Genomic DNA, 21,572 nt, shown 5'->3' on the forward strand with positions numbered 1-21,572 from the left:
TATAAAGAGATGAGGCTGGGTACAGAATGGGAATGAGGGGACTTAATAAAGAGATGAGGAGCTGGGTACAGACTGGGAATGAGGGGATTTTATAAAGAAATGAGGCTGGGTACAGACTGGGAATGAGGGGATTTTATAAAGAGATGAGGAGCTGGGTACAGACTGGGAATGAGGGGACTTTATAAAGAGATGAGGAGCTGGGTACAGACTGGGAATGAGGGGATTTTATAAAGAAATGAGGCTGGGTACAGACTGGGAATGAGGGGATTTTATAAAGAGATGAGGAGCTGGGTACAGACTGGGAATGAGGGGATTTTATAAAAAGATGAGGAGCTGGGTACAGACTGGGAATGAGGGGATTTTATAAAGAGTTGAGGAGCTGGGTACAGACTGGGAATGAGGGGACTTTATAAAGAGATGAGGAGCTGGGTACAGACTGGGAATGAGGGGATTTTATAAAGAAATGAGGCTGGGTACAGACTGGGAATGAGGGGATTTTATAAAGAGATGAGGAGCTGGGTACAGACTGGGAATGAGGGGATTTTATAAAAAGATGAGGAGCTGGGTACAGACTGGGAATGAGGGGATTTTATAAAGAGATGAGGCTGGGTACAGACTGGGAATGAGGGGATTTTATAAAGAGATGAGGCTGGGTACAGACTGGGAATGAGGGGATTTTATAAAGAGATGAGGAGCTGGGTAGAGACTGGGAATGGGGGGACTTTATAAAGAGATGAGGCTGGGTACAGCCTGGGAATGAGGGGATTTTATAAAGAGATGAGGAGCTGGGTACAGACTGGGAATGAGGGGATTTTATAAAGAGATGAGGAGCTGGGTACAGACTGGGAATGAGGGGATTTTATAAAGAGATGAGGCTGGGTACAGACTGGGAATGAGGGGATTTTATAAAGAGATGAGGAGCTGGGTAGAGACTGGGAATGGGGGGACTTTATAAAGAGATGAGGCTGGGTACAGACTGGGAATGAGGGGATTTTATAAAGAGATGAGGAGCTAGGTACAGACTGGGAATGAGGGGATTTTATAAAGAGATGAGGCTGGGTACAGACTGGGAATGAGGGGATTTTATAAAGAGATGAGGAGCTGGGTACAGACTGGGAATGAGGGGATTTTATAAAGAGATGAGGAGCTGGGTACAGACTGGGAATGAGGGGATTTTATAAAGAGATGAGGAGCTGGGTACAGACTGGGAATGAGGGGATTTTATAAAGAGATGAGGAGCTGGGTACAGACTGGGAATGAGGGGATTTTATAAAGAGATGAGGAGCTGGGTAGAGACTGGGAATGGGGGGACTTTATAAAGAGATGAGGCTGGGTACAGACTGGGAATGAGGGGATTTTATATAGAGATGAGGAGCTGGGTACAGACTGGGAATGAGGGGATTTTATAAAGAGATGAGGAGCTGGGTACAGACTGGGAATGAGGGGACTTTATAAAGAGATGAGGAGCTGGGTACAGACTGGGAATGAGGGGATTTTATAAAGAGATGAGGAGCTGGGTACAGACTGGGAATGAGGGGATTTTATAAAGAGATGAGGCTGGGTACAGACTGGGAATGAGGGGATTTTATAAAGAGATGAGGAGCTGGGTACAGACTGGGAATGAGGGGATTTTATAAAGAGATGAGGAGCTGGGTACAGACTGGGAATGAGGGGATTTTATAAAGAGATGAGGAGCTGGGTACAGACTGGGAATGAGGGGATTTTATAAAGAGATGAGGAGCTGGGTACAGACTGGGAATGAGGGGATTTTATAAAGAGATGAGGAGCTGGGTAGAGACTGGGAATGGGGGGACTTTATAAAGAGATGAGGCTGGGTACAGACTGGGAATGAGGGGATTTTATATAGAGATGAGGAGCTGGGTACAGACTGGGAATGAGGGGATTTTATAAAGAGATGAGGAGCTGGGTACAGACTGGGAATGAGGGGACTTTATAAAGAGATGAGGAGCTGGGTACAGACTGGGAATGAGGGGATTTTATAAAGAGATGAGGAGCTGGGTACAGACTGGGAATGAGGGGATTTTATAAAGAGATGAGGCTGGGTACAGACTGGGAATGAGGGGATTTTATAAAGAGATGAGGAGCTGGGTACAGACTGGGAATGAGGGGATTTTATAAAGAGATGAGGAGCTGGGTACAGACTGGGAATGAGGGGATTTTATAAAGAGATGAGGAGCTGGGTAGAGACTGGGAATGGGGGGACTTTATAAAGAGATGAGGAGCTGGGTACAGACTGGGAATGAGGGGATTTTATAAAGAGATGAGGAGCTGGGTAGAGACTGGGAATGAGGGGACTTTATAAAGAGATGAGGCTGGGTACAGACTGGGAATGAGGGGATTTTATAAAGAGATGAGGAGCTGGGTAGAGACTGGGAATGAGGGGATTTTATAAAGAGATGAGGCTGGGTACAGACTGGGAATGAGGGGATTTTATAAAGAGATGAGGCTGGGTACAGACTGGGAATGAGGGGATTTTATAAAGAGATGAGGCTGGGTACAGAATGGGAATGAGGGGATTTTATAAAGAGTTGAGGAGCTGGGTACAGACTGTGAATGAGGGGATTTTATAAAGAGATGAGGCGCTGGGTACAGACTGGGAATGAGGGGATTTTATAAAGAGATGAGGAGCTGGGTACAGACTGGGAATGAGGGGACTTTATAAAGAGATGAGGAGCTGGGTACAGACTGGGAATGAGGGGATTTTATAAAGAAATGAGGCTGGGTACAGACTGGGAATGAGGGGATTTTATAAAGAGATGAGGAGCTGGGTACAGACTGGGAATGAGGGGATTTTATAAAGAGATGAGGAGCTGGGTACAGACTGGGAATGAGGGGATTTTATAAAGAGATGAGGCTGGGTACAGACTGGGAATGAGGGGATTTTATAAAGAGATGAGGCTGGGTACAGACTGGGAATGAGGGGATTTTATAAAGAGATGAGGAGCTGGGTAGAGACTGGGAATGGGGGGACTTTATAAAGAGATGAGGCTGGGTACAGACTGGGAATGAGGGGATTTTATAAAGAGATGAGGAGCTGGGTACAGACTGGGAATGAGGGGATTTTATAAAGAGATGAGGAGCTGGGTACAGACTGGGAATGAGGGGATTTTATAAAGAGATGAGGCTGGGTACAGACTGGGAATGAGGGGATTTTATAAAGAGATGAGGAGCTGGGTAGAGACTGGGAATGGGGGGACTTTATAAAGAGATGAGGCTGGGTACAGACTGGGAATGAGGGGATTTTATAAAGAGATGAGGAGCTAGGTACAGACTGGGAATGAGGGGATTTTATAAAGAGATGAGGCTGGGTACAGACTGGGAATGAGGGGATTTTATAAAGAGATGAGGAGCTGGGTACAGACTGGGAATGAGGGGATTTTATAAAGAGATGAGGAGCTGGGTAGAGACTGGGAATGGGGGGACTTTATAAAGAGATGAGGCTGGGTACAGACTGGGAATGAGGGGATTTTATAAAGAGATGATGAGCTGGGTACAGACTGGGAATGAGGGGATTTTATAAAGAGATGAGGCTGGGTACAGACTGGGAATGAGGGGATTTTATAAAGAGATGAGGAGCTGGGTACAGACTGGGAATGAGGGGATTTTATAAAGAGATGAGGAGCTGGGTACAGACTGGGAATGAGGGGATTTTATAAAGAGATGAGGAGCTGGGTACAGACTGGGAATGAGGGGACTTTATAAAGAGATGAGGAGCTGGGTACAGACTGGGAATGAGGGGATTTTATAAAGAGATGAGGAGCTGGGTACAGACTGGGAATGAGGGGATTTTATAAAGAGATGAGGAGCTGGGTAGAGACTGGGAATGGGGGGACTTTATAAAGAGATGAGGCTGGGTACAGACTGGGAATGAGGGGATTTTATATAGAGATGAGGAGCTGGGTACAGACTGGGAATGAGGGGATTTTATAAAGAGATGAGGAGCTGGGTACAGACTGGGAATGAGGGGACTTTATAAAGAGATGAGGAGCTGGGTACAGACTGGGAATGAGGGGATTTTATAAAGAGATGAGGAGCTGGGTAGAGACTGGGAATGAGGGGATTTTATAAAGAGATGAGGAGCTGGGTACAGACTGGGAATGAGGGGATTTTATAAAGAGATGAGGAGCTGGGTACAGACTGGGAATGAGGGGATTTTATAAAGAGATGAGGAGCTGGGTAGAGACTGGGAATGAGGGGACTTTATAAAGAGATGAGGCTGGGTACAGACTGGGAATGAGGGGATTTTATAAAGAGATGAGGCTGGGTACAGACTGGGAATGAGGGGATTTTATAAAGAGATGAGGCTGGGTACAGAATGGGAATGAGGGGATTTTATAAAGAGTTGAGGAGCTGGGTACAGACTGGGAATGAAGGGACTTTATAAAGAGATGAGGAGCTGGGTACAGACTGGGAATGAGGGGACTTTATAAAGAGATGAGGAGCTGGGTACAGACTGGGAATGAGGGGACTTTATAAAGAGATGAGGAGCTGGGTACAGACTGGGAATGAGGGGATTTTATAAAGAGATGAGGCTGGGTACAGACTGGGAATGAGGGGATTTTATAAAGAGATGAGGAGCTGGGTACAGACTGGGAATGAGGGGATTTTATTAAGAGATGAGGAGCTGGGTACAGACTGGGCATGCGGGGATTTTATAAAGAGATGAGGCTGTATACAGACTGGGAATGGGGGGACTTTATAAAGAGATGAGGCTGGGTACAGACTGGGAATGAGGGGATTTTATAAAGAGATGAGGAGCTGGGTACAGACTGGGAATGAGGGGATTTTATAAAGAGATGATGAGCTAAGTACAGACTGGGAATGAGGGGATTTTATAAAGAGATGAGGCTGGGTACAGACTGGGAATGAGGGGATTTTATAAAGAGATGAGGTTGGGTACAGACTGGGAATGAGGGGATTTTATAAAGAGATGAGGAGCTGGGTACAGACTGGGAATGAGGGGATTTTATAAAGAGATGAGGAGCTGGGTACAGTCTGGGAATGAGGGGATTTTATAAAGAGATGAGGCTGGGTACAGACTGGGAATGAGGGGACTTTATAAAGAGATGAGGAGCTGGGTACAGACTGGGAATGAGGGGATTTTATATAGAGATGAGGAGCTGGGTACAGACTGGGAATGAGGGGATTTTATAAAGAGATGAGGCTGGGTACAGACTGGGAATGAGGGGATTTTATAAAGAGATGAGGCTGGGTACAGACTGGGAATGAGGGGATTTTATAAAGAGATGAGGCTGGGTACAGACTGGGAATGAGGGGACTTTATAAAGAGATGAGGAGCTGGGTTCAGACTGGGAATGAGGGGATTTTATAAAGAGATGAGGAGCTGGGTACAGACTGGGAATGAGGGGATTTTATAAAGAGATGAGGCTGGGTACAGACTGGGAATGAGGGGATTTTATAAAGAGATGAGGAGCTGGGTTCAGACTGGGAATGAGGGGATTTTATAAAGAGATGAGGAGCTAGGTACAGACTGGGAATGAGGGGATTTTATAAAGAGATGAGGCTGGGTACAGACTGGGAATGAGGGGAATTTATAAAGAGATGAGGCTGGGTACAGACTGGGAATGAGGGGAATTTATAAAGAGATGAGGAGCTGGGTACAGACTGGGAATGATGGGACTTTATAAAGAGATGAGGCTGGGTATAGACTGGAAATGAGGGGAATTTATAAAGAGATGAGGCTGGGTACAGACTGGGAATGAGGGGATTTTATAAAGAGATGAGGCTGGGTACAGACTGGGAATGAGGGGACTTTATAAAGAGATGAGGCTGGGTACAGACTGGGAATGAGGGGACTTTATAAAGAGATGAGGCTGGGTACAGACTGGGAATGAGGGGATTTTATAAAGAGATGAGGAGCTGGGTACAGACTGTGAATGAGGGGATTTTATAAAGAGATGAGGAGCTGGGTACAGACTGGGAATGAGGGGATTTTATAAAGAGATGAGGAGCTGGGTACAGATTGGGAATGAGGGGATTTTATAAAGAGATGAGGCTGGGTACAGACTGGGAATGAGGGGACTTTATAAAGAGATGAGGAGCTGGGTACAGACTGGGAATGAGGGGATTTTATAAAGAGATGAGGCTGGGTACAGACTGGGAATGAGGGGATTTTATAAAGAGATGAGGCTGGGTACAGACTGGGAATGAGGGGATTTTATAAAGAGATGAGGCAGGGTACAGACTGGGAATGAGGGGATTTTATAAAGAGATGAGGCTGGGTACAGACTGGGAATGAGGGGATTTTATAAAGAGATGAGGAGCTGGGTACAGACTGGGAATGAGGGGATTTTATAAAGAGATGAGGCTGGGTACAGACTGGGAATGAGGGGATTTTATAAAGAGATGAGGAGCTGGGTAGAGACTGGGAATGGGGGGACTTTATGAAGAGATGAGGCTGGGTACAGACTGGGAATGAGGGGATTTTATAAAGAGATGAGGAGCTGGGTACAGACTGGGAATGAGGGGATTTTATAAAGAGATGAGGCTGGGTACAGACTGGGAATGAGGGGATTTTATAAAGAGATGAGGAGCTGGGTACAGACTGGGAATGAGGGGATTTTATAAAGAGATGAGGCTGGGTACAGACTGGGAATGAGGGGATTTTATAAAGAGATGAGGCTGGGTACAGACTGGGAATGAGGGGATTTTATAAAGAGATGAGGAGCTGGGTACAGACTGGGAATGAGGGGATTTTATAAAGAGATGAGGAGCTGGGTACAGACTGGGAATGAGGGGATTTTATAAAGAGATGAGGAGCTGGGTAGAGACTGGGAATGGGGGGACTTTATAAAGAGATGAGGAGCTGGGTACAGACTGGGAATGAGGGGATTTTATAAAGAGATGAGGAGCTGGGTAGAGACTGGGAATGAGGGGACTTTATAAAGAGATGAGGCTGGGTACAGACTGGGAATGAGGGGATTTTATAAAGAGATGAGGAGCTGGGTAGAGACTGGGAATGAGGGGATTTTATAAAGAGATGAGGCTGGGTACAGACTGGGAATGAGGGGATTTTATAAAGAGATGAGGCTGGGTACAGACTGGGAATGAGGGGATTTTATAAAGAGTTGAGGAGCTGGGTACAGACTGTGAATGAGGGGATTTTATAAAGAGATGAGGCGCTGGGTACAGACTGGGAATGAGGGGATTTTATAAAGAGATGAGGAGCTGGGTACAGACTGGGAATGAGGGGACTTTATAAAGAGATGAGGAGCTGGGTACAGACTGGGAATGAGGGGATTTTATAAAGAAATGAGGCTGGGTACAGACTGGGAATGAGGGGATTTTATAAAGAGATGAGGAGCTGGGTACAGACTGGGAATGAGGGGATTTTATAAAGAGATGAGGAGCTGGGTACAGACTGGGAATGAGGGGATTTTATAAAGAGATGAGGCTGGGTACAGACTGGGAATGAGGGGATTTTATAAAGAGATGAGGCTGGGTACAGACTGGGAATGAGGGGATTTTATAAAGAGATGAGGAGCTGGGTAGAGACTGGGAATGGGGGGACTTTATAAAGAGATGAGGCTGGGTACAGACTGGGAATGAGGGGATTTTATAAAGAGATGAGGAGCTGGGTACAGACTGGGAATGAGGGGATTTTATAAAGAGATGAGGAGCTGGGTACAGACTGGGAATGAGGGGATTTTATAAAGAGATGAGGCTGGGTACAGACTGGGAATGAGGGGATTTTATAAAGAGATGAGGAGCTGGGTAGAGACTGGGAATGGGGGGACTTTATAAAGAGATGAGGCTGGGTACAGACTGGGAATGAGGGGATTTTATAAAGAGATGAGGAGCTAGGTACAGACTGGGAATGAGGGGATTTTATAAAGAGATGAGGCTGGGTACAGACTGGGAATGAGGGGATTTTATAAAGAGATGAGGAGCTGGGTACAGACTGGGAATGAGGGGATTTTATAAAGAGATGAGGAGCTGGGTAGAGACTGGGAATGGGGGGACTTTATAAAGAGATGAGGCTGGGTACAGACTGGGAATGAGGGGATTTTATAAAGAGATGATGAGCTGGGTACAGACTGGGAATGAGGGGATTTTATAAAGAGATGAGGCTGGGTACAGACTGGGAATGAGGGGATTTTATAAAGAGATGAGGAGCTGGGTACAGACTGGGAATGAGGGGATTTTATAAAGAGATGAGGAGCTGGGTACAGACTGGGAATGAGGGGATTTTATAAAGAGATGAGGAGCTGGGTACAGACTGGGAATGAGGGGACTTTATAAAGAGATGAGGAGCTGGGTACAGACTGGGAATGAGGGGATTTTATAAAGAGATGAGGAGCTGGGTACAGACTGGGAATGAGGGGATTTTATAAAGAGATGAGGAGCTGGGTAGAGACTGGGAATGGGGGGACTTTATAAAGAGATGAGGCTGGGTACAGACTGGGAATGAGGGGATTTTATATAGAGATGAGGAGCTGGGTACAGACTGGGAATGAGGGGATTTTATAAAGAGATGAGGAGCTGGGTACAGACTGGGAATGAGGGGACTTTATAAAGAGATGAGGAGCTGGGTACAGACTGGGAATGAGGGGATTTTATAAAGAGATGAGGAGCTGGGTAGAGACTGGGAATGAGGGGATTTTATAAAGAGATGAGGAGCTGGGTACAGACTGGGAATGAGGGGATTTTATAAAGAGATGAGGAGCTGGGTACAGACTGGGAATGAGGGGATTTTATAAAGAGATGAGGAGCTGGGTAGAGACTGGGAATGAGGGGACTTTATAAAGAGATGAGGCTGGGTACAGACTGGGAATGAGGGGATTTTATAAAGAGATGAGGCTGGGTACAGACTGGGAATGAGGGGATTTTATAAAGAGATGAGGCTGGGTACAGAATGGGAATGAGGGGATTTTATAAAGAGTTGAGGAGCTGGGTACAGACTGGGAATGAAGGGACTTTATAAAGAGATGAGGAGCTGGGTACAGACTGGGAATGAGGGGACTTTATAAAGAGATGAGGAGCTGGGTACAGACTGGGAATGAGGGGACTTTATAAAGAGATGAGGAGCTGGGTACAGACTGGGAATGAGGGGATTTTATAAAGAGATGAGGCTGGGTACAGACTGGGAATGAGGGGATTTTATAAAGAGATGAGGAGCTGGGTACAGACTGGGAATGAGGGGATTTTATTAAGAGATGAGGAGCTGGGTACAGACTGGGCATGCGGGGATTTTATAAAGAGATGAGGCTGTATACAGACTGGGAATGGGGGGACTTTATAAAGAGATGAGGCTGGGTACAGACTGGGAATGAGGGGATTTTATAAAGAGATGAGGAGCTGGGTACAGACTGGGAATGAGGGGATTTTATAAAGAGATGATGAGCTAAGTACAGACTGGGAATGAGGGGATTTTATAAAGAGATGAGGCTGGGTACAGACTGGGAATGAGGGGATTTTATAAAGAGATGAGGTTGGGTACAGACTGGGAATGAGGGGATTTTATAAAGAGATGAGGAGCTGGGTACAGACTGGGAATGAGGGGATTTTATAAAGAGATGAGGAGCTGGGTACAGACTGGGAATGAGGGGATTTTATATAGAGATGAGGAGCTGGGTACAGACTGGGAATGAGGGGATTTTATAAAGAGATGAGGCTGGGTACAGACTGGGAATGAGGGGATTTTATAAAGAGATGAGGCTGGGTACAGACTGGGAATGAGGGGATTTTATAAAGAGATGAGGAGCTGGGTACAGACTGGGAATGAGGGGATTTTATAAAGAGATGAGGCTGGGTACAGACTGGGAATGAGGGGATTTTATAAAGAGATGAGGCTGGGTACAGACTGGGAATGAGGGGACTTTATAAAGAGATGAGGAGCTGGGTTCAGACTGGGAATGAGGGGATTTTATAAAGAGATGAGGAGCTGGGTACAGACTGGGAATGAGGGGATTTTATAAAGAGATGAGGCTGGGTACAGACTGGGAATGAGGGGATTTTATAAAGAGATGAGGAGCTGGGTTCAGACTGGGAATGAGGGGATTTTATAAAGAGATGAGGAGCTAGGTACAGACTGGGAATGAGGGGATTTTATAAAGAGATGAGGCTGGGTACAGACTGGGAATGAGGGGAATTTATAAAGAGATGAGGAGCTGGGTACAGACTGGGAATGAGGGGAATTTATAAAGAGATGAGGCTGGGTACAGACTGGGAATGAGGGGATTTTATAAAGAGATGAGGCTGGGTACAGACTGGGAATGAGGGGACTTTATAAAGAGATGAGGCTGGGTACAGACTGGGAATGAGGGGACTTTATAAAGAGATGAGGCTGGGTACAGACTGGGAATGAGGGGATTTTATAAAGAGATGAGGAGCTGGGTACAGACTGTGAATGAGGGGATTTTATAAAGAGATGAGGAGCTGGGTACAGACTGGGAATGAGGGGATTTTATAAAGAGATGAGGAGCTGGGTACAGATTGGGAATGAGGGGATTTTATAAAGAGATGAGGCTGGGTACAGACTGGGAATGAGGGGACTTTATAAAGAGATGAGGAGCTGGGTACAGACTGGGAATGAGGGGATTTTATAAAGAGATGAGGCTGGGTACAGACTGGGAATGAGGGGATTTTATAAAGAGATGAGGCTGGGTACAGACTGGGAATGAGGGGATTTTATAAAGAGATGAGGCAGGGTACAGACTGGGAATGAGGGGATTTTATAAAGAGATGAGGCTGGGTACAGACTGGGAATGAGGGGATTTTATAAAGAGATGAGGAGCTGGGTACAGACTGGGAATGAGGGGATTTTATAAAGAGATGAGGCTGGGTACAGACTGGGAATGAGGGGATTTTATAAAGAGATGAGGAGCTGGGTAGAGACTGGGAATGGGGGGACTTTATAAAGAGATGAGGCTGGGTACAGACTGGGAATGAGGGGATTTTATAAAGAGATGAGGAGCTGGGTACAGACTGGGAATGAGGGGATTTTATAAAGAGATGAGGCTGGGTACAGACTGGGAATGAGGGGATTTTATAAAGAGATGAGGAGCTGGGTACAGACTGGGAATGAGGGGATTTTATAAAGAGATGAGGCTGGGTACAGACTGGGAATGAGGGGAATTTATAAAGAGATGAGGCTGGGTACAGACTGGGAATGAGGGGAATTTATAAAGAGATGAGGAGCTGGGTACAGACTGGGAATGATGGGACTTTATAAAGAGATGAGGCTGGGTATAGACTGGAAATGAGGGGAATTTATAAAGAGATGAGGCTGGGTACAGACTGGGAATGAGGGGATTTTATAAAGAGATGAGGCTGGGTACAGACTGGGAATGAGGGGACTTTATAAAGAGATGAGGCTGGGTACAGACTGGGAATGAGGGGACTTTATAAAGAGATGAGGCTGGGTACAGACTGGGAATGAGGGGATTTTATAAAGAGATGAGGAGCTGGGTACAGACTGTGAATGAGGGGATTTTATAAAGAGATGAGGAGCTGGGTACAGACTGGGAATGAGGGGATTTTATAAAGAGATGAGGAGCTGGGTACAGATTGGGAATGAGGGGATTTTATAAAGAGATGAGGCTGGGTACAGACTGGGAATGAGGGGACTTTATAAAGAGATGAGGAGCTGGGTACAGACTGGGAATGAGGGGATTTTATAAAGAGATGAGGCTGGGTACAGACTGGGAATGAGGGGATTTTATAAAGAGATGAGGCTGGGTACAGACTGGGAATGAGGGGATTTTATAAAGAGATGAGGCAGGGTACAGACTGGGAATGAGGGGATTTTATAAAGAGATGAGGCTGGGTACAGACTGGGAATGAGGGGATTTTATAAAGAGATGAGGAGCTGGGTACAGACTGGGAATGAGGGGATTTTATAAAGAGATGAGGCTGGGTACAGACTGGGAATGAGGGGATTTTATAAAGAGATGAGGAGCTGGGTAGAGACTGGGAATGGGGGGACTTTATAAAGAGATGAGGCTGGGTACAGACTGGGAATGAGGGGATTTTATAAAGAGATGAGGAGCTGGGTACAGACTGGGAATGAGGGGATTTTATAAAGAGATGAGGCTGGGTAGAGACTGGGAATGGGGGGACTTTATAAAGAGATGAGGCTGGGTACAGACTGGGAATGAGGGGATTTTATAAAGAGATGAGGCTGGGTACAGACTGGGAATGAGGGGATTTTATAAAGAGATGAGGAGCTGGGTACAGACTGGGAATGAGGGGATTTTATAAAGAGATGAGGAGCTGGGTACAGACTGGGAATGAGGGGATTTTATAAAGAGATGAGGCTGGGTACAGACTATGGCCATCTGTTTGCTATTTAGTGTTTGCAGTCCAATCTGAACTCTTCACTAACTCCCATTGTAGCAATTTCTGTTCCCATAGGTGTGTGTAACACATTGCATTAGGGTGTGCACCCAGAGAAAAATAGTAGATTTTACTACAAAATTATTTTTTTAATCTTTATTTTGTTATTTCCTCTAATGGCGACTCCAAGTAAATTCCGTTTTCCCTTTGGCTATTTTGGCCCTAATATTATAAATTCACTTTCAATTGACTTTGAATTCTTAGCAATTGACACTTTTTTGAATAACCCTGTAATAATCGTCAACTATATCAGCAGATTAGACATCAAGTACAATGCAGCAAAAATCAACAGACAGATAAATATAAATAAAGAACGTTTACTTCATTTAAGGAAAATGTGTATTTAAGAAATCACAGGATTTTATTATCTCAAATAATATTCACAGTTTATACTTGACAAAATACTGGTAGAGGAATCCCTGGATGTTTTTAGTTGGACGCGATTGTCTGGAAAACATGACACAAGGGAAAATTAGAAGCATAAATCATTTGGCAAAGTATACAAGCTTATAAAATGTTATTACGTCTTCCAGGCATTATATAATGCTGTATGTATTATGGGAAAACTATGCAGCTAAGTAGATTTCATAATAAGCCATGAGATTGAAGGTCAGATACACGTTATCTACTGCCATTGTTAATTCATCCTCTCTCCCATTACTGACATGCCTGGATAGGAGCTGGAAAGAGAGGATCACACAGTCTCCCCAGCTCCTCTCCCAGCATATCTGTAACAGGAGAGGGGCTGAATTAATGATGGCAACTGTTGCCCAGGTGTGTAACTCTCACAATGCCCAGTTCTGCACTGAGATTAGGGGCACACACTGCACAGTGTCAGTCACACACAACAATACTTTTATATCACCCGCTGTGCCAATAGGATTTGACAACATGACTTGCCCTTTGATATAGCAGGCAGCACATGTAATGAAAAACCCATCATTTGTTGTCATTTTATTTTATGTAATTGTGGCTACTGAGTGCTACATGCAGTGTGGCATGTATATTTTTTTGTTTAAATCCTTTTGTTCTTTTACTGGAGTGCCGATGGACCCAGCCTCGTACCACTTTCTGCACTGTAGTAATATAGCCTATATAGACTTGGAAGGATTTTCTTACGTTATTCTTCCTTTTGAAACCAGTCATATTGTATAAGGTTTACTAGTGAACGTTCCTAATTGATGGACCCGTTCTTACCGTGCTGATCCAGCTGTTGAAGTCGGACACTCTCGTGAAGACAGAGGGCTTCTTGTAGTAATTACAGCCGAGAGAGGAACCAAAACTGACCACACCGTGGACCTCCCAGGCACCATTTGAATTCCTGCAGTTCAAAGGTCCTCCAGAATCACCCTGCCAGGGGGAATGAATGGACTTGTGATAAGCAGTGGGCTGTTAGTCATAAGCTGGGAAACTTAAATACAATTAGTCATAGGCTGGGAAACTCAATACAAAACTCTATAAGGAAAGTGTAAGAGCAAATAACATGTTGTACTAAATCACTAACACCACTCCAATAAAATGTACATAATGATAGTTTACAGTTCTGCCAATCCTTATGTATAAATAGGAATTGTTTATTTTCTAAACTGGTACTGTGGGGAGTTGATAGTTAAGTTATCCTAGCCTTGTTTTTTATAGCAACATGCTCACTGCTTAGTGAATAACCCTCTCCTTCTTTCAGATCTGTTTTAGGCTACCCAATGTAACATACATTGCCGCCCACAGAGGGGGGACAGACGGGGGCTACAAACAATCCAAATAAATTATTGGCAGAACTGGATGGGATTATATTTTGTTTCCACCCCAATAAGCAATGTAACCATATAATAAACTTTAAACCAGTAGAACGTACGTAACAGCTGGAGATGATTCCATCTCCACCAGCGCAAATCATGTTGGTCTTCACAGTTCTGCCCCACCAGTCAGACTGGGAGCAGGTGGCGTGATCAACCACTAGTAAGAGCCCCTGCTGCAGCTGATCTGGAGACGGACCATTGGCTGAAATAATAATCACATAAATATTATCAGTACTGGCCAGCCAAAAGCAGCAGGCGTGTTCTGTGAGATGATGGATATCTGCATCAAATGTAAAATATATTTATTTAAAAAAAAGTGTTTGGTTTCCAGACCTCTAGCTGGCTGGGAGCAGTTTGATTTATGTCACACAGCAATATGCTGGCATTTTACAAATAAGAATATTGTAATAATAGAAGTGTTAGACTTACTCTGTAGGTTACCCCATCCTGTAACGTAACATGCAGTGTTATGTGATAGAATGAGTCCGGCAGGGGGCAGGCATGCTGGCTGTATGGTGTCGCTGTATTCCACGCTCTCTGACAGTTTTAGGAGGGAGATATCAAATCTAAATGGGAAATGCATCATGTTAAAAGTATTCACAATTCTAGCCATGCCCACCAGCCTGGTGAGAGAACTGTATCTGGAGGTAGGGGAACCACATAGCTGTTACAGGGACATTTTAAGTAGCATGGGCAAACAGCTCACTATAGTGTCTAGGTTGACTAGCGTGTCCAGGGGCCATGCCCTCAGTTTAATGTCAAGGTGATTAGCTGTGATTTGACATAGCTCATGGCTCTCCTGGTCTACTGTGTCAGTGTCTGTTTTGGCCAAAGTTGATGGCATTCATTGGCTGAGAGTTCCTTGAGCAGGTTATCAGCCAATCAGTTCCATTCATGTTCAATGTGGCTGAGGAGGGCGAGGCCACTAGGTGCCCATATTATCAATGTGGCTGAGGAGGGCGAGGCCACTAGGTGCCCATATTATCAATGTGGATGAGGAGGGCGAGGTCACTTGGTGCCCATATTATCAATGTGTATGAGGAGGGCGAGGTCACTAGGTGCCCATATTATCAATGTGGCTGAGGAGGGCGAGGTCACTAGGTGCCCATATTATCAATGTGTATGAGGAGGGCGAGGTCACTGGGTGCCCATATTATCAATGTGGCTGAGGAGGGCGAGGTCACTAGGTGCCCATATTATCAATGTGGTTGAGGAGGGCAAGGTCACTAGGTGCCCATATTATCAATGTGGATGAGGAGGGTGAGGTCACTGGGTGCCCATATTATCAATGTGGCTGAGGAGGGCGAGGTCACTAGGTGCTCATGTTATCAATGTGGATGAGGATGGCAAGGTCACTTGGTGCCCATATTATCAATGTGTATGAGGAGGACGAGGTCACTGGGTGCCCATATTATCAATGTGGATGAGGAGGGCGAGGTCACTGGGTGCCCACATTATCAATGTGAATGAGGAGGGCGAGGTCACTTGGTGCCCATATTATCAATGTGGATGAGGAGGGCAAGGTCACTTGGTGCCCATATTATCAATGTGTATGAGGAGGGCGAGGTCACTGGGTGCCCATATTATCAATGTGGCTGAGGAGGGTGAGGTCACTTGGTGCCCATATTATCAATGTGGATGAGGAGGGCGAGGTCACTTGGTGCCCATATTATCAATGTGGCTGAGGAGGGTGAGGTTACTTGGTGCCCATATTATCAATGTGGCTGAGGAGGGTGAGGTCACTTGGTGCCCATATTATCAATGTGGTTGAGGAGGGTGAGGTCACTGGGTGCCCATATTATCAATGTGGTTGAGGAGGGTGAGGTTACTTGGTGCCCATATTATCAATGTGGCTGAGGAGGGTGAGGTCACTTGGTGCCCATATTATCAATGTGGTTGAGGAGGGCGAGGTCACTGGGTGCCCATATTATCAATGTGGCTGAGGAGGGCGAGGTCACTGGGTGCCCATATTATCAATGTGTATGAGGAGGGCGAGGTCACTGGGTGCCCATATTATCAATGTGGCTGAGGAGGGCGAGGTCACTGGGTGCCCATATTATCAATGTGGCTGAGGAGGGCGAGGTCACTTGGTGCCCATATTATCAATGTGTATGAGGAGGGCCAGGTCACTTGGTGCCCATATTATCAATGTGGTTGAGGAGGGCGAGGTCACTGGGTGCCCATATTATCAATGTGGCTGAGGAGGGCGAGGTCACTGGGTGCCCATATTATCAATGTGGCTGAGGAGGGCGAGGTCACTTGGTGCCCATATTATCAATGTGGTTGAGGAGGGTGAGGTCACTTGGTGCCCATATTATCAATGTGTATGAGGAGGGCGAGGTCACTGGGTGCCCATATTATCAATGTGGTTGAGGAGGGTGAGGTCACTTGGTGCCCATATTATCAATGTGTATGAGGAGGGCGAGGTCACTGGGTGCCCATATTATCAATGTGGTTGAGGAGGGTGAGGTCACTTGGTGCCCATATTATCAATGTGTATGAGGAGGGCCAGGTCACTTGGTGCCCATATTATCAATGTGGTTGAGGAGGGGGAGGTCACTTGGTGCCCATATTATCAATGTGTATGAGGAGGGCGAGGTCACTGGGTGCCCATATTATCAATGTGGTTGAGGAGGGTGAGGTCACTTGGTGCCCATATTATCAATGTGTATGAGGAGGGCCAGGTCACTTGGTGCCCATATTATCAATGTGGTTGAGGAGGGGGAGGTCACTTGGTGCCCATATTATCAATGTGGTTGAGGAGGGGGAGGTCACTTGGTGCCCATATTATCAATGTGGCTGATGGGGAGTCACTAAGTGACAGAAAGTGTTCTTCTTTAAAGTAATAATATTTTCCTGCTGCAATTTTACATAAACCATTCCCAGCAGCAGCAAGTTTGGTTGAGCAGCAGTCGTCGGTCAGATAGCTGTAGAGTCTGACCCAACATGGCCGCTCAGCCAGATAACATGGGAATTTTCTTTTTTTTTAAATCAATATACATCATTTAAAAAAATGTCATTCCATTTTATTAACTTTGATGACAGTTGTCCTAAAGTGAGGGATAAATAGAAAGCTCACCACCCAGTGACCTTTATCTAAGCGCGTGATGTCCCTGTGCCCAGACCTTTGTTTAGATTAAATAAAAGCTAAGTGTCTAAGGTGTGTTAGCCCCTTTAATCACAGAGTGTGTTCCCATGTAAATCAACATTTCTGGACACAAAGCAATGAATTTAGAAAAGAAAGTCAAACAAATAATGTTCTCTTTCCAGTGTATGAACCGGGTCTTCCCTTCCTTTTGACAGATGTCTTCCTATTTCAATGTGTTTTTGTTTCTGTCGGTTCTGTCAGCCCATTGTACACTGTGCTGAAATCTAATGTAAATATGGCACCCAATGCCGCTAGCACTAAAGGCGAAGTTGACAGGAAATGCCGCCATTTTGAATTACCCATTGCCTAGATTATTTTGATTCCATCTTGAGTGGTTGATAAGTTTAGTAACACTGATTGTTTTCTGCCCGTCCTCCAGAACTCTGAAGTTGTGTTTTCCAAGCATCACTCGATAAGTGTAGGAAGAGCTGGAGAAAGATTATAATAAATATTAATAAAAACAGAGAAAGGAATCTCCCCAACACGTGGAATGCACTAACACACAGGGGTAATTACTAAAGTGTGAAATGTCTGGAATATTTACACAATAAGTGCTGACTTGGAAAACTTGTCTTTATTGGCATAAAATTACAATTTACACGATGCAGTGATATATAATGACCATAACCATGGTAACCGTGTCCATTTACATGATGCAGTGATATATAATGACAGTAACCATGGTAACCGTGTCCATTTCATGATGCAGGGATATAAAGTTATGGTAACCATGGTAACCGTGTCCAGTCACATGATGTAGTGATATATAATGATCCTGGTAAGACTGTCCACTTACCTAATGCAGTGACCTGCTGTCAGGACCCAGTTGGGTGCAATAAGTGTCCCTCCACACGTGTGGTACCAGTAGCCATTGTAGGTGTATTGGACAGAGGCCTGAATGACAGACACAATGATTAAAGCTTTATTGTTTCTGTCTGAGTGTCCGTCAATATATCGTACATCTCTGACACCTGATACCTGAATTAATGTGTGTACAGATTAATACACACTCTCCTCCTAGATCTGTGACAGACACACAGCGCTACAGGGCCGCAGTGGAGCTATACATTGAATTCAGATCAATAGACAAGTTTGTGTGGTTTTATTAACCCACTATTCCAAGACTTGGGTGCTACCAGTTTAATATTGTGCACTGAACTGAGTGCCAGTCTGGGCTGTACTGGGTGCCAGTCTATGCTGTATTAGGTGCAAGTCTATGCTGTACAGGGTGCCAGTCTGCGCTGTACTGGACAACAGTCTATGCTGTATTAGGTGCCAGTCTGGGCTGTACTGGGTACCAGTCTATGCCATACTAGGTGCCAGTCTGGGCTGTACTGAGTGCCAGTCTGGGCTCTACTTGGTGCCAGTCTGGGCTGTACGGAGTGCCAGCCTGTCTGTACTGAGTGCCAGTCTGGGCTGTACTAGGTGCCAGTCTGCACTATACGGGGTGCCAGTTTGGGCTGTACAGGGTGCCAGTAAAAGCTGTACAGGATGCCAGTCTGGGCTGTACCAAGTGCCAGTCTGCACCATGCTAGGTGCCAGTCTGCACTGTACTGGGTGCCAGTTTGGCCTGAGTTCCAGAGGATATTAGGTACCAAGAGACAAAGAGGAGATTTAAAACAACTTACCTGCCAAGGCCAACTGTGTGGAACTACCTCAGCACCATTTACAACTCTGGACAGCGCTGGCTGGTTGGTGGATACGCCACAGCCGTATGCTGTGTGAAAGAATCAAACATCCGTTAAAATTTTTAACCCCTTAAGGATACAACTTCTGGAATAAAAGGGAATCATGACGGAATATTTCCGTCATGTGTCCTTCAGGGGATAAACTCCAGCTAGTTATCTGCTAAACAGTGAGTCCTGCAAATTTGTAATATTTACATATTTACATCAAAATGACCAAAGCAGAGTAAGCTCTGTGTCAGCTTCTCGGGTACGTAAACACACATAAAGAACATAGACTAAAATATAGCAAATAATATATATCTTTGCTTTGTTTTACAGACAGCGCATGTATTCATTTCTCTTAGTGAATCCAGGAAAATGGCATCCTACGTATATAGTATAATAATGATGCTCATCATGGATATAATTTGTACAAACACAAATTAAATTATAGATATCAGATTTTTGATACTTCACAGCAGACAGGGGAACTCAATAATTTATACATGGAACAAAATTATAATGCTCACTGCAGCCCCCCCACCACCACCTCCTATAACCCACACTACCTGAGCAGCACACTCACTGCAGCTCCCCACACCTCCTATAACATACACTACCCGAGCAGAGCTCACTGCAGCTCCCCACACCTCCTATAACATACACCCACTGCAGCTTTCCGCACCTCCTATAACCCACACTACCCGAGCAGCACACTCACTGCAGCTCTCCGCACCTCCTATAACCCACACTACCCGAGCAGCACACTCACTGCAGCTCCCCACACCTCTTATAACACACACTACCTGAGCAGAGCTCACTGCAGCTCCCCACACCTCCTATAACACACACTACATGAGCAGAGCTCACTGCAGCTCCCCACACCTCCTATAACACACACTACATGAGCAGCACACTCACTGCAGCTCCCCACACCTCCTATAACCCACACTACCCGAGCAGCACACTCACTGCAGCTCCCCACACCTCCTATAACACACACTACCTGAGCAGCACGCTCACTGCAGCTCCCCACACCTCCTATAACACACACTACCTGAGCAGCACACTCACTGCAGCTCCCCACACCTCCTATAACCCACACTACCTGAGCAGCACGCTCACTGCAGCTCCCCACACCTCCTATAACCCACACTACCTGAGCAGCACACTCACTGCAGCTCCCCACACCTCCTTTAACCCACACTACCCGAGCAGCACACTCACTGCAGCTCCCGACACCTCCTATAACCCACACTACCTGAGCAGCACACTCACTGCAGCTCTCCACACCTCCTATAACCCACACTACCTGAGCAACACACTCACTGCAGCTCCCCACACCTCCTATAACCCACACTACCTGAGCAGCACGCTCACTGCAGCTCCCCACACCTCCTATAACATACACTCACTGCAGCTCCCCACACCTCCTATAACCCACACTACCTGAGCAGCACCCTCACTGCAGCTCCCCACACCTCCTATAACATACACTCACTGCAGCTCCCCACACCTCCTATAACCCACACTACCTGAGCAGCACTATTTGTTTGTTATATATTTAAATATGACACTGTACAGTATTGATCCAGCATTCCAGTTATACGTATTATAAATAAATATTACATATTAAATAACGACACCTACCTCCGCCAGCGAGCAGGGCTAGGACTATTAATGGGAACATGTCAGTATGTGGTTACTTACAATTAATTTGGGCGGTATTTATCCAGGAATCTTATCTCCGGCTGTTATATTCGCAGCACAATAAACACGAACACTCTGAGCTATGAGGAATTTTCTCACCATCACAATGTTTACTCTTTAAGATTATGAGGCTTTTTTTTGTTGTTGCTTCAATTGAAATATTACAGTTCCAAGGAGTTATTTCTAACCTACAACAAATGTGGAATGAAAGGTAATCAAATATTAGGGATGTGGAGTGTGACGAGGAAAATGTGGAGGCTTTATGGGTAGATATCTGCTTGGGGCACACAATTATTGGTTGGGATATGTTATAAACCACCTAATGTAAATATTAATGAGGAACAACAGCTGTTAGAGCAAATTGGGAAAGCTGCAAATTGGGGTAACACGTTAATTATTGGAGAGTTTAATTACCCGGACATAAATTGGGATAGAGGGACTAGTACTTCAGCTAGGGGAATCCGGTTTTTGAATGTGTTAAATGACACCTTTATGTCACAACTGGTACAAGCACCAACTAGAAAGGACGCTTGTCTGGATCTCGTTATAACAAACAATGTTAATCTTTTAACCAACATTCAAGTAGGGGAGCATTTGGGAAACAGTGATCACAATATGGTAATCTTTCAAATAAGCTCATATACTAAAATGTATAATTTCAGAAAAAGCCAATTTCAATAAGATTAGGGCAGCTCTACAACATATCGACTGGCATAAACTCCTTAGTGATAAAAACACTGAGGATAAATGGAAACTATTCAAACAAATATTAGAAAGGTACATTTCTCAGTATGTACCATTGGGTATAAATATAAAAGAAACAAATTGAAACCAATGTGGCTTAGTAGGGAAGTAAAACAAGATTAAAAATAA

At 45.1% G+C, this 21,572-nt stretch overlaps 1 protein-coding gene across 1 annotated transcript; it reads right to left on the bottom strand.

Annotated features, from left to right (window-relative positions):
- Positions 1-12,703: 12,703 nt before the first annotated feature.
- On the bottom strand, positions 12,704-20,687 carry LOC134577758 (chymotrypsin-like elastase family member 2A). The gene is made up of 8 exons (XM_063436633.1): positions 20,640-20,687; positions 18,951-19,039; positions 18,119-18,216; positions 17,622-17,750; positions 14,604-14,740; positions 14,231-14,376; positions 13,576-13,728; positions 12,704-12,825 (listed from the first exon to the last, which is right to left on the bottom strand). The coding sequence occupies exons 1-8, from the start codon at positions 20,677-20,679 to the stop codon at positions 12,808-12,810; spliced, it is 810 nt and encodes a 269-aa protein (XP_063292703.1). The 5' UTR covers positions 20,680-20,687; the 3' UTR covers positions 12,704-12,807.
- Between the last annotated feature and the right edge of the window lie 885 nt (positions 20,688-21,572).

Source organism: Pelobates fuscus, chromosome 11, assembly GCF_036172605.1.
Source record: "Pelobates fuscus isolate aPelFus1 chromosome 11, aPelFus1.pri, whole genome shotgun sequence".
NCBI classification, from domain to species: domain Eukaryota; kingdom Metazoa; phylum Chordata; class Amphibia; order Anura; family Pelobatidae; genus Pelobates; species Pelobates fuscus.